The sequence below is a fragment of the Chinchilla lanigera genome, unplaced genomic scaffold (genome assembly GCF_000276665.1).
Source record: "Chinchilla lanigera isolate Chin_1 unplaced genomic scaffold, ChiLan1.0 scaffold00068, whole genome shotgun sequence".
NCBI lineage: Eukaryota > Metazoa > Chordata > Mammalia > Rodentia > Chinchillidae > Chinchilla > Chinchilla lanigera.
Window position 1 is genome coordinate 7,406,864 of NW_004955469.1, and position 21,790 is coordinate 7,428,653.

Genomic DNA, 21,790 nt, shown 5'->3' on the forward strand with positions numbered 1-21,790 from the left:
TGTGCATGTGGGAGTGTGTTTGGGGCCTGTGTTACATAGGGGAATTTAGTTGTCTCCCACCTTCCTCTCTTTCCTGCCATCGGGAGAGGGGCATCTTCTCTGCATTCTAGTTGTCTACCTGCTGCCCTGCTCCTGTCTGTCTGCCATGGCCCAATGTGCCATTTGCACAGCCTCACACAGCCACTGTCCTGCTTCTCCGAGGCCTCACTCTGATTAATGAGATGGCTTCAGCACTGGCAGGATGTTTCTCCTCTTCCCCGAGTTGCCTCCTTGGCAATTTCAGTACCCTTGCTGACAAATTCTTTGCCCCTAAGCCTCCGAAGACCTCCCTCTTTCACGCACACCAGACTTCATCTTTTTTTTTTTTTGTCTTTTTGAGAAGGGTCTCACTATGCAGTTCAGGCTGGCCTTGAGCTCACTTTGTAGCCCAGGCTGGTCCTGAACTCACAATGATCCTCCTGCCTCAAGGGCACACCACACTCCAGAACCACCATGCCAGGGCTGCCCTCCTACCAAGCTTCTTGCTTGTATCTCCTACCTGACTGCTTTCCACCCTGCCTGAGATTCTTTCCTTCACTTAGGAAAGAACCTCATATTCTGCTTGACTACAGCATAGGGGTTGGAGTTGGAAAGTCCCAGAGAATCCAGGCTCTGCTTAGGACCCATACAGTGATCTCACCCCAAGCCCTGCCTACATGCCTCTCACGGGTCTGTGAAGCCAGAGAAAGCTTGGAAGTCGGTGTGGCCACTCATCTCTCTCCCTCTCCTGCCTTTACCTCTTAGGCTGACTGGCCGCTCCACCCATGCCTCTCCCCTGTCCTATCACCCTGTTGATTTCCTTGGATGGTTCAGTCACTGAGATCCTACTAAGTGCCAGACACTGTTCTAGGCACAGGGAAAAACCAACAAAACAGACTAAAATCTGCCTTGAGGGGCCTATGTTCTGTAGGAATTTACCAACAGGTATATTAATGATAGAAATAATAGCTAATTTCCTCCTGTCCCAAGAGAATTCTGTTACCTGTTCAGTATAAGTTTGAAGGACCAAGATTAAGGGCATAAAGTTTGGAGTCAGAAAGACCCAGTGCCTGCCTGACAATCATGAGGTCATGAGTTTGATTTCTGGGGCCAAAAAAAAAAAAAAAAAAAAATACCCAGTTCAAGCCCAGTTGGGGCTATTTAATAGCGACATTTGGGGAATCTCTCAGAGTCTATCCCCTCAGTGCGGAAAGGGCTGTATGTGTTTTACAGTACGCATACAAGTTAAATGAGATTATGTAAGGGAACCATTTACCACAGGTCTTCCACATACGAAATAGGTTTTATGTATAATAAAACTAGAAAAGCATTACTAGCCTTTGCTGACAGCTTTCATTCTTGCTTCTAGTCTTCCAGAAAGTCACAAAACCATTTGGTTATTGCAACCTACACTAATGCTAAACACATGCTTTCTTCCTTTTCAGAAACCTTTATTATAATTCAGTTTTATGATTAACTTTTTCTGTTGCTTCATTTTATCTCCCATTGATTTTGCATATCTAGTCTTGCTTTCCTAATTAGATTACAAGTTCCTTGAGGCAAGAGATCATGTTTTGTGTTTTGCTTGTGTCTACTTCCTGTATCCCAACCACCTACCCCCAGACAAGGAAGCTTGTATGGATCATTACGTGTACGTAAAACTAAACTGTCAGCTAGGAAAGCAGGCAGAAATACTCAAGGAGCTGAAGGCTTTGGGAAAGGTGAACCACGGGAGGAAGGAGGGGAAGAGAGGAGCATGATGTCCATGGGCTCTAGAGCTGAGGCTCCCCATTTACACTAGGGTCCTGCTGGGCTGCCTTTACCTCTGTCTTTCCCATTCTGCATCTTCTCTTCTTCTTCCTCTGCACATTCCTCTGCTGTGAAAACAAGTTCAAGGAGGCCAGTGACCCTTTGGCACAGCACAGGCATTGAAGAAGGGTGCGTGGGTTAACTCAGGAGGTTTGGGATGGAGCTCTGGCTAATGGCTCAAGATTTCAGGCCTCCATAGGCCCCAAACTTGCCTTCTCTACTCCTTCTGAGCTCCATACCCCAGCACTGTTTAATAGGAGCCTATAAGAAGCCGAGCAGCCTGATGTCACCCACCCTGCTGTTTGCCATGCTGCTGACTTCACCGGTGACTACAGCGGGCATAAGGGAGCGCCTGTTTTCCCTGGGATGATGACATCTACTAAGGATAGATACAAGGTATATCCCTGGGAGATAGCTGTATGTTGGGGAGGGAAGGATACACCTTATGTCTTGCATTCAGGTTCAAGAAAGATGCACATGGAGGAATGCCTAGATTAATAATGACTTCTAGGGGAAAAAAAGAAGAAAAAAGGAAGTTTTAATTGACCACAAACTTAAAATGACTACACAATGCAAAGTGGCTCTGTAGACCAAAGCTAGTGCTGGCTAAGGCTGCTATCCAGGGCCCCACTAAAAGGCAGTTACAGATCCCCTCTGCTGTACAGGACAAGCCCCTCTGTGATATGGAGCAGTGTATTCAGACCAGGGTATTCACTTTAACTGGGGCCTTAGAAATCTGGGCCACATCTGGTGTGGTCAAACAGGATGGTAAAGTGAAAATCATGTCGTTCAGGGTGACTAAGGGACTGAGGAGTGTCATCTTAAGAGAAGATGGGGGAAGTACCATGTTATCTGCCATCAAACACTTGAAAGGTGACCTGCAAAGGAGGGACTGAACTGACTGTGGAGTTTTAGATGGGCAGAAAAGATGAATCATCTATGAGAAGGCAGATTTTGGCTCCCAAATATGGAAGAACTTTCCAGTGGTTACAGCTGGTCATGAATGAGCTCACTGGAAATATTAAAGCAGACCCCCCGACCCCAGTATTGGGGATTAGACTCATGGCCTCATGCATGCTTCGCAAGTGCTTGACCACTGAGCTATACCCCTAGCCATTTTTATTTTTGTAATTTTTGAGACAGGGTCTTGCTAAGTTTAAAGTTGTCCAGGCTGGCCTTAAACTTTTGATTCTCCCGCCTTAGCCTCCTAAGTAGCTGGGATTACAGACATGCACCAGCACACCCAGCTTTTCAGAGGGTGACAAGTTGGATTAAATGTCCTCTAAAACCCTTTGAACTCTATCAACCCATTATTTGTTTGTTTGTTTGTTTATTTATTTTCTGAAACAGGGTCTTGCTATGTTCAGGCTGACCTTGAACTTTAGGCAGTGCAGGCTGGCCTCAAACTTGTGGCAATCCTCCTGCCTCAGCCTCTCAACTGCTGGTATTACAGGTGTGTGTTGGCACACCCAGCCTGATCCCATTATTTATAAAAGTATTTTTTAAATGATGAAAAAGACAGGTTATGGAGATATGTCAGATGTACACACTACAGAGTTAAAGAAAAGCTCCTCGAGTCTGAATATCTGTTCTCATCCTAACAAAACCTTGTGAAACTGACCAAGGAGATGGTAAACATGTGCTGGTGCTGGGCAAGGCTCTTCTATTCACTGAGAACTGGGAACCTTCACATGTATATAGAATTTATTTTTTGTAGGGATGCGGGAGTGCATATGGTTTAGCCTACATCTACCACAGGCTTCAGTGCTCAGGAGTGAAGCATGTCAAGGAGAACAGGCCTCACAGAATCCTGGGTCTGACTTCCTGTCATGGGTAGGTCAGGAGCACTGGCTCATGTTCTGATGACCTAAGTTCTAGGGGACAGCTATGTCCCCCAAAGTGGCACGACCCCAGGCAGACCACTTTTCTGATAATCATGGATCATACTTATGTCACAAGACGATTGAACAGCAGATGTCTAAGATGCCCTCCAGGTGACACTATATAATTTTGTTAAAACCGCCCTTCCTACTCTGAGAGCTTGTTCAGTATCCCTATAAATGCTTAAATTTTTGAAGCTATTTAGTTTCCACATGCTTTCTATTTACTGATTTACCATTACTAGCACTTACATCATACTTGCATCTTAGTTCGAGGAGCTTAGAAGCCACCGATTTTGCATAAATGGTAACAAGTGGCCTTGAGGCACAAGTGTAGTTCATCTCTAAGCCTAAAATCCCCTGGGAAATTCCCTTGAAGAGCGGGATTTCCAGCCTCTGAGGGAGACAGATCAGGGAGAAAACCTAATCAACTGTGAGGTCTTCTCTGAAGGCCATTACTCTGTGTGTGTGTGTGTGTGTGTGTGTGTGTAAGTGTAAGGGGGGCTGTGCTTCTGTGGGACTAAGAGACAGGATCAGATGGGGAGAGGGGCATCATAAAGCTGCTGAAGCAAGAGAATCTACATTTGACCTGCTTTGGAAAGACCAGCCAGACCACATGCATGTTCTCTTTTGAAGGAGAACAGGACTCCGAGCAGAGGTGTGTGCTAGACCTTGTTTTGGTCCCATAAAAACTCTAACAGTGATATGTTCCCCTACTGAAAAACACCGGGGTCATCTTCTCTAAAGTATCTGAATAGGACAAGGAGAAACTGCTCTGTATTTTTAATAACCCCAAGAAGCTACCACAAGGCACTCACAAACACTGTGTTAGGTAAAAAGGGGACAGAAGAGACCCCTCAGTGTGAGGGATGTGCTGCAATTGGGAAGGGAGCTCACTTGGGTAACATGTCACACGGGAATCCCAGCACTGGAAACAACGTGCAAGAATCACATGTTCTACCACTGACGGAGTCATGGGGACACTTGGAGGTATGATGATATGTGAAAGGCTTTTTTATTTTCTCTTTCCTGGGTTTTACATGAGCAGAAAATGCTACAGGGCAGAGGTCTCTGGGAAGTCACTGCAGTGGCTGAGAGATGGAGACAGATAAGACTGGATGTGAGGAGTAAAGGAAGCAGGAGGTCGCCAAGTTCAGATGAAATCAGAGCCTGGTTATAGACAAAAGGAGAGGGGATAGGGTTTCAAAACCAAATCAACAGGAGAAAGCAGACAGACAGCTGGGGAAGCCCAGCACTGGAGGCTGACATAGTGGCTGACATCCAGGAAAGCTTCCGAATGGGATGGTGGTCAGGCCTGGGGAAAGAGCTGCTGTGGACAAAGTGTAGGCAGGAGATGAGGGGGTCAGGTTGAGGCCTGGCTGCACTGAAGATCTGAATTTCTTTAAATTCAGAACTGTGTTTCTTCCACCAGATGGATCTGCAGGATAAACCTAAATGTGTAACTGCCCCTCTGTGATCACATATGAGAGGAAGGCACACTTGGTGGAGGGTCCACCTGCTCCTAGGAGGCAAAACCAAATGGTAAAATGAGAGGTCATGGGCCAGACAGTGATGTGCCACCAGGGCGGGTACAAGGGGAGATGGGAGGCTGGTGGGGAGCTCTGAGCATCACCTGAATGGAGCTCCTTCACCAGGGATGACATGGTGTTGGTGATGGAGTCAGCGGCCACCAGCAGGTCATTGTGGAGGTTTCTCCTCGTACCTGAAGGGAGTCAGAGCAGATGGCGATGCAGGATGGGGCATGGAGAAAAAAGAGCCCAGCAGATGCCTCAGTCCGCCAAGCCTTTGGGCACAGATGCAGGACAGCTAAGGGAGATGGGGCTGTGGCAGCTCCACCTATTCCCCCACACCAGGAGACCATTCCCACGCCCTCTGTCTTCTCCACCTGGATAGCATAGCCTGTCAAGTCCATGCTTTGTAGCCAACATACAATATAAAAAAAGTTGGGTTCTAGAATAAGCCTTCCACCAAGGTGTTCTCACCCTTAAGGGGCTTTATCCTCCAACATCATCACCTCCCACTTTCTTGTCCCCAGCCCCCTCAGGGCATCCTCCCCAACTCAATGTTGTGGCTCCCTAGCTCTTTGGATGGCTGTGGCAATTCTGTGCTTAGGGGACCTTTAGCTAGGTCCTATTTAGAGAACCAGTCTTCCTGCTTTTGCTTGTTCTAAGGACCTTCTAGGCCCAGGATGTGATTTTAGATTACTGCACCCAATTCCTCTGGAGATAGCAAAGCCCAAGTTGGGAAAGAGGGCAAGGCGCTTCCCTCCACCTAGAAGAAAGAGCACAGAACCCCTGGAGGCTTGTTCTTCGCATACGTATGAAGCCTGCAGACCTCTGCTGGAGACCAGCCCATCTACTGAGAAGAGGCCAACACTTCAACTATTTATACCATAAATCTGACACATTAAGCCAAAGTATCTGATTATCTAAAGCCAAGAACACATAGGGAAGGAAGTGGACAAAGTCTCAGTGGGAATCTTGTACATACTTTCTAGTCCCTTTGTCTCCCTATTAGACTTGGGCCCAGACACTCACCTTGTGCAAAGGCTTCCTGCACGTCGCCCCCAACTCCACTTAGTGAATCCTGTGGGCAGTGGGTAGGGGTGGAGCCAGCAGATGTGGAGCGGACAGGCATGGGCATGGGGCGGCCACCTCCGTGAGTGGGTGATGTATGTGGTGACGCTGTGGCCTGAGCCTGAGAGGATCAGAGAGAAGATCCATCATTTCAGGTGTCCCACCTTGCTGAGGAAGTGAGAGCCCTTCTCAATCAGTCTGAGTTAGCCAGCAGTTTGCTGATGTATGATTGTGTTTGAAAGGAAGGAGCCAGGCTGTCTCCAGGACAGGGGAAAGGAAGAAAAGGGAAGTGGAAGGGGCAGGGGAGGGAAGGGTAAGACTGGGAATAGGGCAACGAGGAGGCCAGCAGAGAGAGGAAGCCTTCAGGTGGGCAGACTGGGCAGAGCAGCAGGGCCAAGGGTCCAGGCCCCACTACAAATAATAACACACCCATCTCCATGTTTGCCTACACTCATGTATGCTGTCATGGGATCCCCCACAAACCTGTGTGTAGAAATGGCTCATCGCTTTTTTCTTTTAATTTAAGGGCTCATTGCTTTATAGAAATTTTATAGAAGAATGAAAAGAGTGTGCATGAGGCTGTGTGGCTCTCCAGTGGCCTGTCCTCTGCATGTGGCAGCTTCTACCCCACGTGAATGTGCTGCTGAGTTACATGCAGGGAGTGGGAGGCAGGCTGCTTCCCAGGGGCCTAACTTAGGACCAGCAAGGTATATTGCACTGCACCTGCCACACATGTAGGGGAGGCCTCTTGTGGGCATCCTGTGGGACCAGTGAGAGTGGACACATACTAAGTAGAGTGACCTTTCCTTGTGAAGGAAACTATAGTTTTAGAAGGGAAGCAGGGGGATTAAAAAAAAAAAAAAAACAAAAACAAAAAAAACAGTCAAAGGCCACTACTGAGCCTGGGCTCCACTGCTCTTTGGAGCCAGAGAACTGGGGGTCACAGACTGGGGTTGGTGTGGAAGTAAAACTGGTAAAATATAAGCCCAAGTATGAGAACAAGTTCAAATAAAGAGAACTCGCCTGCGATCCAGCTCAGAAACTCTGTGTACACAGAGAATGTGCCCTGAACAAGTAGGCAGGCTATATACCTAGCACCTCACTTCAGTATGGCAACCTGTGGGGACTGAGCCAAAAAAGGTGGTAGTCTGTATGGTTCTTGCTCTGAATCATTTGTGCAGTATTTTGAGAACTACAAAAAACTCAGAGAGCTAATAGGTATACCATAATAATCCACTCCGAGTGAAGTGGCTTACCTATATGTACATCTATGACTAAGAATGATATATAATATCGCCATACTTTTACATTTTACTTGAATGGTATTTTACTGCAAATACCATTTTGCAATTTGCTTTTATCTCTGCACACTCTGTGAGATCTATCCTTGATACAAATACATATGAACCTAGAACTTTACCTCACACTACACGCAAAAAGGACTCAAGTGGCTACAACAGCTAAATAGGACAGCAGGACTCACAGTAACTTAACAGCTATAACTACATAACTTCTCAAAAAAAAAAAAAAAAAGAAAATATTTTGACCCTGGGTTAAAGATTTATTAAATATGACACTGAAACTATGATACGTAAAAGAAAAAAATGGATGCAACTGATTTTTGTCAAAATTCAACACTTTTGCCAAATTAGCTAGAGGATTTTGATTGTTCTTATCACAAAGAAAATATGTGCAATGATGGATATCCTGAGTTTATCAAACACAATTTATAAATGCACCAAAATATCACACTGTACCCTTAAGAGATGTACAATTTTTTAAAAAAAGATGTTTGTTTATTTATTTATTTAGTCAGTCAGTTAGTCAGTCAGTCTTTTTTTTTTTTTTTTGGTTTTTCTCCGGTACTGGGAACCGAACTCATGACCTTGCGCTTGCCAGGCAGGCGCTTTGCCACTGAGCTAAATCCCCAGCCCCGTCAGTCAGTCTTTTGAGACAGGGTTCCAGTACGCAGTCCAGGCTGGCCTTGAATTCACTTTGTAGCCCAGGCTGGCCCCAAACTTGAAGCGATCCTCCTGCCTCAGTTTCTCAAGCGCTGAAATTACAGGTGTGTGCTATCACACCTGTACAATTATCTTTTAATTAAGAAAACTTCTGCTTTTCTAAAAACATTGTTAAATACTGTACCAAATGGGCAAATCAACTCAAAATGGACCAACAACCCTAAATGTAAGAGCTAAAACTGTAAAATTATACAAGATAACATATGGGGAAAGCTTTATGACATTAGATTAAGCAAAGAATTTCTAGATATGATACCAAAAGTAGAAGCTACACAAGAACTAGATAAACCAAACATCGTCAGAATTAAATACTGTGCTTCAAAAGATACCATCAAAAAAAAAAAAAAATGAAAAGACAACACACAGAAAGGGAGAAAAGTTTTGTAAATCATTTATCTGATATGAGACCTATGTCTAGCACATATATAAATGCCCAACAGGCACATGAAAAGATAATTTAAGATTATTAGACATTAGGGAAATGCAAATTAAAACCACTATGCAATGCCATTTTATACTCATTAGGATGGCTATAAATAAGAAAGACAGTAACAAGTGTTGGCAAGGATGTGGAGATATTCAAATCCCCATACAGTGCCAGGAGAACTAGTGCAGCTGCTTTGGAAAACAGTCTAAAAGTTCTTCAAAAGGCTAAATATCAAGCACCACACAACACAGTAATTCTACTTCTAGGTGTATCACCAAGAGAAATGAAAACATGCTCACATGAAGTCTGTATCCGAATACTCATAGTAGGATTACTCAATCCAGCCCAAAACTGGAAACTCAAATTTCTACCAATTGATGAATTACTTAAATAAAATATGGTATATCCATACAATGGAATATTATTTGGCAATAAGAAGGAATGAAATATTGATACATGCTACAACGTGATGAAACTGGAAAACATTTTGGTAAGTGAAAAAAATCACAGAAGACCATATATTATGTGATTTCATTCATATGAAATGTTGAGAAGAGGTAAATCGTAAGAGGTTGAGAACAGGTTAGTGGTTATCTGGGCTGGAGAGGGGTCTAAAAGATGAGAAATTAGTACTGGTGGGTATGAGGTTTCTTTTTGAAGTTAATGATATATTCTACAATTGATATATTATATATCAAAAGACCACTGAATTTTACACTTTAATATTGTGAATTATACAGTATGTGAACTATATTTCAAAAATTTTTTTCCCAAAAAATATTATTATAAAAAAACCATTAAGAAAAATAAGTGCCAGGGATATAGCTCAGTAGCATAGCACCTTTCTGGCAAGCACATGATCCTGAGTTCAATTCCCGGTACAAAAAAAAGCCACAGCCAGGGGGAAATATTTGCAAACTATATCTGATAAAGAACTTATGTCTGGAACCTATAAAGAATGCCTACAAGTCAACATTAAGATGACAAACAAGCCAATTACAAAATGGGCCAAGACTTGAAGAGACATTTCACCAAATGAGATGTACAAATAGGCTAATCACAACATGAAAAATGTCAACATGAGGAGTCATGAGGGAAATGGAAATTGAAAACACAATGTAATATCATTTATATTATTACACTGAAACAGCTATAATCAAAAAGACTGAGGAAGATGTGGGGAAACTGAAAGCCCTATACAATGCTGATGAGACTGCAAAAGGTGTGACCGTTTTAAAAAATGTTTCAGCAGTTTTTTAAAGTATTACATGTAGCCTTAATCATATAGCTCAGAAAATTCCACTCGTGAGTTCCTCCAAGGGAAACGAAAACACATGTCCACCAAAAATACACACAAATATTCACAGGCAACAGTGTAATGGCCAAAAAGTGGAACTCCCCCGCAAATCCATTAACTCATGAGTGGAATAACAAAAGGTGGTACTACACCACAGGATACTATGGGCTTTTTACTGCTGTTATGGTTTACATCCAGATGTTTCCCCCAAAGCCTTATGAGCTCACAGGAGGGGTTTTGTGAGGTGTGTCACCAGGAGTGTGGCCTGGAAGGGCTTTTTCCCTCCCTCCTCCTGTGATTACTCTGCTTCCTGTTGCAGCAACCTCCTGGGCCATGCCCTCTGTCATGCTGCTTTGCCTTAGAACCAGCTGACTATGGGCTGAAACCTCTACAGACTGTGAGCCAAAATAAACCTTTTCTCCTTTAACTTGTGGTGTCCCAGGGACAAGAAAGTAACTAAGACAGCTTCATAGAGTACTTTACTGTTGTTTAACTTTTAGGACAATTTTCCATTGATGACTAAATATGTTCTATTGTGTGGAATATTCGCTTCTATTTTTGTCAGTGGTTATAAAACATTTTACTAGTATTTACTTTTACAGGGTATGTATCTTTTCTTTTGTTACTTTATGAATGAATCATGAATCCTGTTTTAGCCAGTTAATATTATTACATATTAATCATTGTACTTTTGAGATTCTATTTACCTTTATCCTATTTTTAGGTCATTTTTATGTGAGAGGGAGCAGATTATAATGGATAAAACCCATGATTTAAAGATGTAAAGGTGCTGCTTTCAGGATGTAAGACAGAGCTGGAAAGTACAAATGAGTGGCCACACCCATTGATTTCAGACCCAATCCAAACTAGATCAGGAAACTGGGGAAAGAGAGGAGGGAATCTACAGAGTCCAACACAAAAAAAGTCCTATGAACTAGCAGGAGTTTGGGATGTTAAGGATCATAAAAGTATGGTGATAAGCAGAGGCCAAGGCCTTTCCTGGGCTCTGAGGGGGCCTGGGAATTCAGATGCCTCAGCCACAGAGCTGGGAGTGCTGCTGTGAGAATCAGAGCTATCTGTGATGGGATGACCACCCATGGTCTAGGTCTCATACAGGTGGAGCTGGGGACATTCCTCCCCACCAGGTCAGACTCTGAGACACAGTGCCAACCTCAGGCATAAGAAGAGGGATTAGGGTCTGTGAAGTTCTGGCTTCAGGGTTGGCCTAGAAATAGTTGGATTAAGTGTACAACTCAGACAGAGTGAGAACTCAAGGTGGAAATTAGATCCAGCTAAAGACAAAATGACGTGTGAAATTCAAACTTACTTCACTCAGAAGTGTCCCTCAGAAGACCAGCCCAGCAAGATGTACCCAGTGAGTCCTCATAAATCTTCCCTCTGTGATCTGGGCTTGAGGACTAAGCACTACAGCCACAAGCCCCAAGGTGAACACATAACTGCTTTTTAAGAACATGAAATAGAACCTCTGCCAATATTTTAATATGAAAATGATGACGGGGATGAAACGAGAGATGGGCAGTAACATGTGGCTAAAATGGCAGGATCAGGAAGAGTGAAACCTACAGCCCCAGGCCAGCTTTAAGTCATCAGCCAGTTTCCTGGCTCACTGCCCAGCAGATGCCTTCAGAGGGAGAGAAAAATCAGACTCCTGAAGTTACCTTTGTTCAGCACAGTTGAAATAGCAAAGCTAAAACCACTGGGAAAGTGATATTCTCTCTACCAGTCTTATATCCTAACCCCTGCCCTTAGCATCTTACTAGATTACAACAGTGTAGAACAGAGCTCCAGAGGCCCCTGTGAACACTGGTTCAGGCAGAGTAATGCTAACCGGCACCCTGGGCAAATCAAAGAGACCAGTTATAGTGCCCCAACATGCACCTGCCTCAGCCAGGCCCAAGGCTGAGGATTAGGAAGCCTAAAGGCTAGTTTGATCTGGAGAAGGATACACTGGTGCCAGGGTGTCAAATGACTGCTATGGGGTGGTTTTGACAAAAAGCAAGAGGTCTGACAACAGTTCTTTTGCTCTGTTGAAAGGGCTGTACTCTCCTCTGCATTTGCTCTGCCAGGCCCCTGTCTACTCCTGATGGCCCTCCAGGTGTTGGCCTTGTTGCTTCCCCCTATAGGCTGAGATGGTTCTGCAGAGGTCTGTGTATCTCCTGTCTCACCATTATCTTGCTTCTTAAATTCCATCCTCTGCATCACTGTGCTTAGCACAGATAAATGCTTAGTAACTACTTGTTAAGTGACAACGACAGGAATCAAGTTTCTGGCTTTTTTCCTTCTGTATTGGAAAGTGGGAAAGTAGCCAGAGCAGGCAATGATCTCCAGGGAGTAATAAATCTCTCTATCATCAGTAAATCTTTGTGTGAAATACTGTAATAGCCAGACCTCTGAGAAGGCCCCCAATGAATGACCCCCTCCATTCACAACCTGGAGTAAGCTCTCCTGGCATGTGGGCTTAGACGAACGGGATGCCTCTTCTGAGATTAGATGAGAAAAGATTGTGATTGTCTCGGCCACACTCCTGCTTGCTTGCTCTGATGAGGCCAGCTGTCATCTGTGAGCTGCCCTATGGAGAGGCACTGGGGTGGCTTCCAGCTGTCAGCCAGCACTGCATCAAGACCTTCATCCCACAAATCACAAGGAACAGAGCCCTGCCAATAACCATGGGAGTTGTTGAGCCTTGAGGTGATTGTAGTCTTCTCAGAGAGCCTGAGCTGAAGGACCCAGGAACACAGCACCCAGTTCCTGGCTCGCAAAAGCTGCGGAATAATCGCTATTTGTTTATCTAAGCTACTAAGGCTCTCAGGCAACTTGTTGTGTAGCAACAAGTAACTTATACATAAGGCTGATTTAAAAAAATATATCAATAGATCAACTGCATATGCTGAACATTTGACTGACAAGGGGACTAGAGGAATTTGGGGATATGTAATATTAGGACCAAAGGGCCTCATGGCAGGCCAAAGACCCAGGAAAGTGGCTATGGATGAGAAGAGAGGGAGGGTTATTTTATCAGCAACATATCTTCCTAACTACGAATGTGCCCAGGGTCTGGAATGCATCAGCCTGTCCTGACATGGATGGTTTCAGCTTCTTTGCCTTGTTGATAATTACCAGCACCCACCAGCATTTTTCTGCTTCCTGAAGAAAGGGGCAGTGCACATTCTGAGATGCAATCCCAGCTCTTCTCAGCACCTGGGTGGACTCTTAGAGGGGCAGATGGAGTCAGTGATAGAGCATGGAACAGAGGTTGGGGATTTTCTTCTTAACTGTGCAGCACACATACCTGACCATTTCTGGGCCTCTGTAATCTTCACCAGGTAACCTCATCTCAGAAATGCTAAGTGACTATGGCATGCCTTTATCTGAACCACTTTTGTCAGTGACGAACACACTTCTGAGGGTCACAGGGATCTCACAGTTCCATCACGGCACATTCTACTTGCAATCTGCCTTCCTCACAATGAAGTCAATGCTAGAGATGCTGAGCACGGAAGCCTAATACAGATGAAGCTGATTAGGAGGTTCAGGGAGCAGGCCCCTGTGCAGAGAATGGGATTATCTCCAGAAACACAGAAACAAGGTCCTTTCAATTAAACAAGCACAAACTGTGCACACAATCTGAAACTACACCTGCAATGCAAACAGCCCTCTCAGTTTGCTGACATACACTGTTAACTCTGCCTACATGACAGACACGGGTCAGAAAGGTACATGCACTGCACTGCACAACTTCACCTTGTCTCACGAGCACAGATGGGCTTTATGCTTTCAACCAATCCAGAATAAGCAGCAGAGGGGAAGCTGGTGGGAGGACCCCACAAAGTCTGTCAAGGTGGAGGAGCTAGTTGGGTGCCCAAGGGGAAGAGGACCAGCTGCCCAATAATAGGCTTAAACCACTGTGTACCTCTGGATTTTAGCTGCCAGGAGAGGGGCAATTAGCCTGGCAAAGCAAGGGAAACTGCAACATGCTACTGAGTGTTTTAAGGTTTCTTGGTGTAAGGATAGTGGGATCTTGTAACCTATAGCTAAGACTCAAATCAGCACAGGCCAATCATCTGTCTAACCAGTAACTTAGCACAATAAGAGCCCTGTAACTCAGTTTCTCAGAGCACAGATGTCCCTTGTAGTTTCAAACAATTCTGCTGGAACGTAGGGCTAGAGACACAATCTGAGCAGCTTTCTAGACTGCTGGCTCTTCACTTTTCAGGCCAGCAAAGACTCTTGAGAACCCGAGGAAGCTATGCATCATGTTTCAAGAAAAGTGATCAGAAATTAGACTTATAATTTCAAAGGACCATAGATAAATAGCTTGTTTTAGGCCAACATTCATTTGTATTTGAGACAACTGAGACCTAGAGTGGCTACAGGTCACAAGGCTAGAAGAGCACCTGGGTCTTCTAGTGGTCTCACACTGCTAGGAGAAACGTAAGCATGCTGGGATCTTAGCACCATCTTTTTAAGGTCAAAAAGGACATGAATCAGTCAAGACATCTTGTTACAAAAGTTGACTATGATTTTCTATAGAAGAGTCTATTTCACCGGACATGATGGCACTTACCTGGAATCTCAGCACTCAGGAGGCTGAGGTAGAGGGATCATTGCGAGTTCAAGGCCAGCCTGGGCTACAAAGTGAGCTCAAGGCCAGCCTGAACTGCACAGCGAGACCCTGTCTCAAAAAAAAAAAAAAGGAGTCAATTTCATTTCCTGTAAGTTAAAAATGTGGGAGAGGAGAGTACAGGGAGTAATGACTTAGTCCCTTATCTAGAACACAGATCTAATACTGGAGCCAATACAGGTACAGAGAGTGCCAGAGAGGTGAGCTGAGGACACAGTGATCCCTCCCTAGCCCTGCAACTGAACACAGAGACAGGGACTCACATGGTAAGGCAGAGAATTGCTAGAAGGCCAGCTGCACAGACAGAAGAGCACTGTCTTTAGTAGAAAAATGATACTGCTTCTGGCCGTGTTTAGGCATCCCCAGCATGGTGCCTGGCACACAGTAGGGGCACCATAAATAGTACTTCCCTTCTCCCTTGTGAAGGTAGGAGTTGTCTTATTTTCTTGGTATGCAAGATAGTCATGTAACCAACCCCTGGAGGTCAGTGGCAAAAAGCCTGCTGTGACAGCTAATGTCCTCCGTGGGCTTAATAATAGCACAGCCTCCACCCCATGCAATCCCCAAGTAGGGTACTATCACGACAACAGAGTAGAGGACACTGCAGCCTCCACCCCTCTCTCTGACTCATGGCTACCTGCCAGGCAGCAGATGGCCTATGTGGACAATTACCTCCATTTTGTTGTACTATAGTTAAATTAAACAAACTGGCCTTTTTGCTGCCAATTTTCAGAGGCCCTAGAAGGCAGCGTTGGGAGAAAGAAGCTAATGTAGACAAGACATGAAATGTAGACAAGACAACCACGGCTGTATGGAAGCTGGGATGGATAAAGAACTTTGAGTGGACTTTGAACATCTTCTCTAACGGGAAGCAAAAGCCCTTCATGCTATTTCAAGGTGATGCTGGTCACATTATGTTTGGAAGACACAGCTACCTCACTGACTATAGGAGAACAGAACAGATAGGGGACAGATTTTCTGTGGTTGCACTGTTTGTCCTGCTGCAAGATGAGAAAATAATTGCTTACCTGGCAACAGTTCAGGCTGCTGAGAGTTAGGACTGGGGATGGAAGTCACAGACATCATGGACCAAGATGAAGGAGATGTTTGAGTGAGAGCAAGCAGCAAAGCAGAAGGCTGCTAGCAGTCTCCTCTGGAATGAACCAGATGCCTGGAAAGGACATACTTGGAGGTGTTTTGTCTTAGCAACATGCCCACCTGGAAGCTACCCTCAGTACAGCCTTTGAAAGACAAATATGACTTCTAAACATGGAGAGAGGGGCTGAGGAGTTTATGATGTTCCTCTGCTCTTTTCACCATTAATACATGTGTGTACCTGTTGTATGTCTGCTGGAAGGATAACGCTACCAACAAGTCTGCCATGAGGTCTTGGCAGCACAGAAGGTTGACCCTTGTTTGTTCCACATCACATCAGGTACCTCAGGGTGCAGAAATGACCCACCAGTCACTGTGGTGTGCATGGGGTGTTCTGTGACTGCTGATGTTCTGTGATGAAGGTGTTGGCAATGGGTAAAAGGTTAAGGTTCTCAGTCTTTATGATTTTGTCTCCAGTAAAGACATGCTAAATTACACAGAAGACAGCTTACTCCAATACTTAAAGGGATGGATGGTAAGATGTTTAGTTATTTTTTAGTGGAAATAGGAAGGCATATTGAATTACTGGAACAAAGAACAATCTATTGGAACTCACCATAAACCCAAAGATCAAAAGAAAGTTGAAATTTAATCTTTTAGCTAAGCTCATAAATCCCATTTTAGAATTATTCTTTTTCTGTTGGTTTCCCTTCATTTACCCAACCCCATGTAAAGTTGGTCTCCCTTGTTAGTCCTCATTGCAGGATTTAAAGCCAGTTCTTAGCAAACTGATTAGGGATCTCATGGAGAGAAAATTCCCCATAAAATGAATACCAAACACTCAGATTGCATATTAGAAACAAAAACTAACATAGTCTCTCAGGATGGTGTGGTCCTTATTCAGACAGATATCAATTATGAGGCAGGAAGGAATGATATTTTAAAGTCCAATGAGTCCAAGTTAACTGCTTATCGGTAAGCAAAACTTGTGTATGAAGTACGGCTCCTTTATTCAATAACACTGTACTTTTCTTCTACTGCTTGTGATGGTTAAGCTTAACTGTCAACTTGACTGGCTTTGAAATTGCCAACAGGATTAGTAAAGCATACTTCTGGGTGTGTCTGGGTGGGCTGTTCCTGGCCCCTTCTTCTCTGGTGCTATTCCCTTGCTCTCTTTCCTGGCCACCATGACCTAAGCAGCTTTGCTCCACCATGCCCTTCTATCATAATGTGCTTTTCTTGAAGCCACGCTCCAAAAGCTCTGACACTGTGGGCAACCTCTGAAACTAAGGAAAACGATACTGCTCTTGGTGATGTTTAAGCATTCCCAGTGTGGTGCCTGGCACACAGTGCCATAGTGCCTTCTCTTCTTGTAGAATAGGTAGGAATTGTTTTATCTCCTTGGTACAAAAAAATAAATCCTTTCTCCTTTAAGTTGTATATGTTAAACATTTGGTTCCAGCAATGAAAAGATGTCTAATATAAAAAACTGGTACCAGAGAATGGGGTCACTGCTATGACTATACCTGACTACGTGGTTCGGAAGCCTTTGGAATTGGTTTGGAGAGTTTGGAAAAGTTTGGAGAACTGGGCTAGAGAGGCCCTAGAATGCTGTAAAAAGAGATTTTTGTTTTGTTTTTGTTTGAGACAGGGTCTTGCTATGTAGTTCAGGCTGTCCTTGAACTATGTAGTTCAGGCTGTCCTTCAACTCAAGGCAGTCTTCCTGCCTCTGCCTCCCAAGTACTGGAAATACAGGCATGTATCACCACACCCAAATAAGATGAGCTTTATAGGTGATCATGGTCAGAGCTCAGAAGACTAGAATGCTAATAGGAATGTGGACAGCAAAGGTCAGGCTCATACAGTTTTAGACTGGAATGAGGACTGTGTTCAGAACTTGACTAGAGGCCATGTATGCTACACTCTGGGAAACAACTTGTCTGTCTTCTACCATGGACTGACACTTTGCAGAAGGCTAAACTTAAAGACTAACTGATCTAGTAGAGGAACTCTCAAGGCAGCCCAATGTTCAGGCTAGGGCATGGGTACTACTAGCTGCTTTTGGTCACATGTACTTTTACTAACTATGTGTTCTTAACCTCTCTGTACCTCAGCAGAGCAAAAGTATTTGAAAAACTTAAATGTTGGCCAGAAAAGAACTATGTGTAGAGATGGGGCTGGAGGAGGTGTGGTTGCCATTAGACAGAAACCAAGGAATCAGCAAGGCCCCACCTATCACTGACTAAAGGGTGCAAAAGTATAGCCCTTTCTGTTGAAAAAAGAGGGGTGACAACTGCAAGCATCTTGAAGGTGTAACTACAATAGGTAGAAGGGCTTGAATAAGGGATGAAGGCAATGAAAGGACATGAGTGAAGGCCCTGGGGCATGAGTAGGAAGTGTTCTTGGGAATAAGGGAGGACAAGAGGCCAGTGTGCAGACAGCATAAAAGGTGTCTAGAGCTGAAAGAGCAGTGTAGGCAGTGATAATCCAGAGCCACCTAGTTTATTTCACAGGTCACAGATGGGTAAACTAGAGCTCATGGCAAGTATGGATTGCCACTTTTTAAGTAGTCCATGAGCCAAGTGTTTTTTGTTGTTTTTCTTTAACTTTTTAAAGTGGTTATATTTTAAGGGATTGTAAATACCTACAGAGAATCTTGCTTTTGGCCCCCCAAAAGCTGAAAACATTTATTGTCTAGCCCTTTAAGAAGCTTGCTACCCCCTGCTACAGGCAATGGCAAGAGAGAGCTACTCCAGATTTCTGATGAGGGAAGTCATGTGGCCAGTGTACTCCGTGTTTAGGAATCCACTTTTGGACAATGTGAAGGATGGACAGGGTGTGTGTCTATATGTAGTGAGTTTAAGAGACAGGATACAGAAGCCCTATAATGTATGACACATATCCCAATTGAACAGGTGGCAGATAATGGAGGCTGGAACAAAGAGTGGTGTCAGGAACAGACAGGAAGAAGGAGATGCAAACGACTTTTAGGACACAAAATTGACCAGACCTTGGTGACTAAAACAGAAACACAGAAGACTGGAAGGTTGTTGGTATGAGTGTGGGGTGTTCTGGCAATGACATTGAGAGGCAAAACATATGGAGAGAGGAGTTATCTATGTGAAAAGAAGCCTGGAAATCTTTCACCATCCCCGCCAAACCCATGCTTGAATACTGGGGACTCAGTGCCTTGGTGCACATGGACATCCCAGAGGTCTCTGGGCTATATGCAGGGCTTCCTAACTGGGATAATTTTATTCACTAGTGTGGGAGCATTTGGGAGATATTAAGGATGCTGCTAAACTTGCCATAATGCACTAGGTAATTCCCCACAAAACAGTTATTTGGCTCCAAATGGCAGTCATACCAAGGGAAAAACCTAGCTGCAGGTGACTCAGAATCTTAAAGGGCTCCCCCCGCCCCCGCACTTCCCCTTGGTGCTGGAGATCGAACCAATGGCCTTTCTCATGCCTGACAAGTGCTGTACCATTGAGCTATCATGGTAGCCCTGTCCAGGGCTTTCTTCCTGGGTGGCAAGCTGCTGTAGAAGAGGCTACCAGTGGCCTCAATTTCAGTGAGAACTTTCAAGCACCAGGGGTAGACTCTCAGCTCCTGTACACTTGGGAGATGTCCCTAGGGCAGTCATATGCCTGAGATTCTCTTAGTTTCATTTTTAATTTCCTGAAGCCTGAGCTAGTTAAATATAGGAGCTGTTATGTAAAATGTGAAAGCAATTAATGAGACGTATTTAAGTTACTATAAGCTTTATTATTATACTTAATAAAGCACTAGATTTATGGTTAGTTATCTATATAGAGAGTAGTGAGAGGGTATGCACTCTTATTTTAAAGGTACCACATTAGTTTCAGTTAACTTCTTCTGTGCATTGCCTCTGATTTTAGGAAACACCCTTTTATTTTTACTTTGCTAAACATTATGACATCTATACTGGAGCCCCAAATGTGAGTGAATCTTTTGCTAAATGATGATTAGTGGTAAATGGAGAAGAGTAAAACATGGTCTACCACAACCTTTATGGTATTGTTCTTATAGTGGAACTGAACAGAAGTTCTTCTGGTTACAAACTCTAGGCCAAGAAGCACTGTACCTGATGGTTTCTTTTGTCTGGAAATAACTGGAGGTAAGCGGTGGGCATAAGTAAGCCCTGGGGGAGTTAGTTATTGAAAGAAAGTCCAGACAATGAAGTGAGGGCCAAAGGATTTCAAAGTCACCAGTGGAATGAACCCAACTGGATTTCTGTAGAACCTTCTTGGTTTAAAGTCTTTTACCAAGTGAGTGGTATCAGTGATGAAAGATCAAAGAATCATGGGTTTGGAAGTTTATAGGTAAGGTCTGTGGAGGTTGTGCACTTACATAGGTGGAAAAAAAGTAACATTTTGCCAAGAAGGCTCTATTGGAAAGGCAATGGATTCACATGTAACTCACTAAGGCAGATTTAAACGTCTTCATAGAAGTGAGGTTACTGTAAAGAGAGGACAGGTTGGTGGTGGGAGGGAGGTGGCTAGATGAGACAAGGCCAATTTTTCAGAACTACTGAATTCTACTTCTCCAATGAAACTTTATTGCCAAAGTTTCTAGGAGTTCTGGGAAGATGGTGGTGTGGTAAATAGCAGGATAAAGAGCCTCTCTGAGATTTCTTGCCCAGATGCTAAAATACAGCAAAGTCCAGATGCTGGAATAGAGCATAGGAGGGAAGTGGGACCCCAGCACCCAGCAAGAATCTTAAGTGAGAATTAAAGCCCACAGGGAGAGTAAAGAGAGAGCTCTTAATGCAGAAGAGGGAAGTGACAAGTGCTGCTTTCTCCCTGAGCCCTGGCTCACTGCATGTGAAGAGTGGCTTGAACTTGCAGATGCATGGTGACCTCTCCCAAAGATCTCTATGGAGAAACATACCAGTGGAACAGAGCAGTAGACATAGCATATGGCAGTGGTTGATGAATTATTTGGGTTCAGATGTCCCCCAGGAGAGGGTGATTGGCCAGTGGCAATTTTGGAGAGGGGCCAAATGAGCTCAGAACTCAGAGCAGCTACAGGTTGCCTCCATCTAGCAGCTCCAAGTATCAGGGTGAGGTGCAACTGAGTTCAAGTTTGCAGGAGGTCATGGAGCTGAGTTTAAGCCAGCAGAAGCATACAGAGCATAGCAGGGTGAACAAACTGGGTTCCAGCCTCACAGCCAGAAATCAACCTGAACTTTGGTGGAAATAAAGGTGCATGTTTGCTGGGATTATCCACTACCCTGCCATAAATCTATGCGTAGCTTGCTGGGATTAATCAACACAGATTTGGGCTCTGTCTCTGCTTACTCTGTCTACCAGTGAGAAAGTGGACACTTTTTCTACCTTTCTTTTTCAAGTTTTTTTGTTCTGTTCTTTTTATTTCTTCCTTTTCTCTTTCTCTCCTGCCTTCATCAGTTTCCTAAAGTTTTTGTAATCTTCCATTGTCCTTCAGCCTTGCTTCTAATCTCTTTTTCTTCTTCTATTTCTCTATTTTTTCTCCCTAATCCCTTTTAAATTTTCTCCACTGAGGGTAAAATTGCCATATTGCGGGCATATTTACTGTATACAATTTTCTGGTCTGTTTTAGATTTTGTTATATAACCACAAATATAGTTCATACGGTTAAAGATGGCAAATTAATAGTTACCACAGTTTGTCATTTTCTAGGCTGTGTTTGATGCTACTGTTATTGCTGATTGTACTACTTTAGCCAAAGCGACATAAGTGTTCTAATGAGCTGTTCTTCCTGGTATGCCAAGACTGAGATTGCCTAAGGGTCATAAACAATACTATAGGCCAGTGCCAAAGAACCAGGGGCTGGGCCAAATATGCAACAACTTCTCATGCCCAATAAATCAAAGAGGTAGGATCCTGCGACAGACTCAAAAGCCAAAAGCCAGCTACATCTGGAAGATATCTCTGAGAAGTAGTCATCTTCTAGGGGTTCTAAATACTAGCAATAAAGCTACCAGCCATAAACAATTTAT

At 44.0% G+C, this 21,790-nt stretch overlaps 1 protein-coding gene and 1 long non-coding RNA gene across 21 annotated transcripts in view; one reads left to right on the forward strand and one right to left on the reverse strand.

The window, feature by feature from the left end:
- Dtnb (dystrobrevin, beta) overlaps positions 1–21,790 on the reverse strand; it is a 368,991-nt gene that overhangs the window by 4,087 nt on the left and 343,114 nt on the right. For 10 of the 20 annotated variants that reach the window (XM_013522589.1, XM_013522585.1, XM_013522595.1 and 7 more), the window contains 3 exons: positions 6,266–6,425; positions 5,341–5,430; positions 4,177–5,229 (listed from right to left, as the gene is read on the reverse strand). The exons of 1 other annotated variant lie outside the window; for it this stretch is intronic. In XM_013522589.1, coding sequence (XP_013378043.1) covers positions 5,159–5,229; positions 5,341–5,430; positions 6,266–6,425 — 321 coding nt within the window. In that variant the 3' untranslated portion in view covers positions 4,177–5,158. Of the gene's footprint in view, positions 1–1,841; positions 1,896–4,176; positions 5,230–5,340; positions 5,431–6,265; positions 6,426–21,790 lie in introns of those variants that run through there. 9 more of the 20 variants (XM_013522584.1, XM_013522593.1, XM_013522592.1 and 6 more) reach the window with 4 other exon arrangements.
- LOC102006897 lies at positions 9,523–21,303 on the forward strand. Its single transcript, XR_263435.2, has 3 exons — positions 9,523–10,446; positions 11,386–11,494; positions 18,702–21,303. It is a non-coding gene; the product is annotated as an uncharacterized LOC102006897 (long non-coding RNA).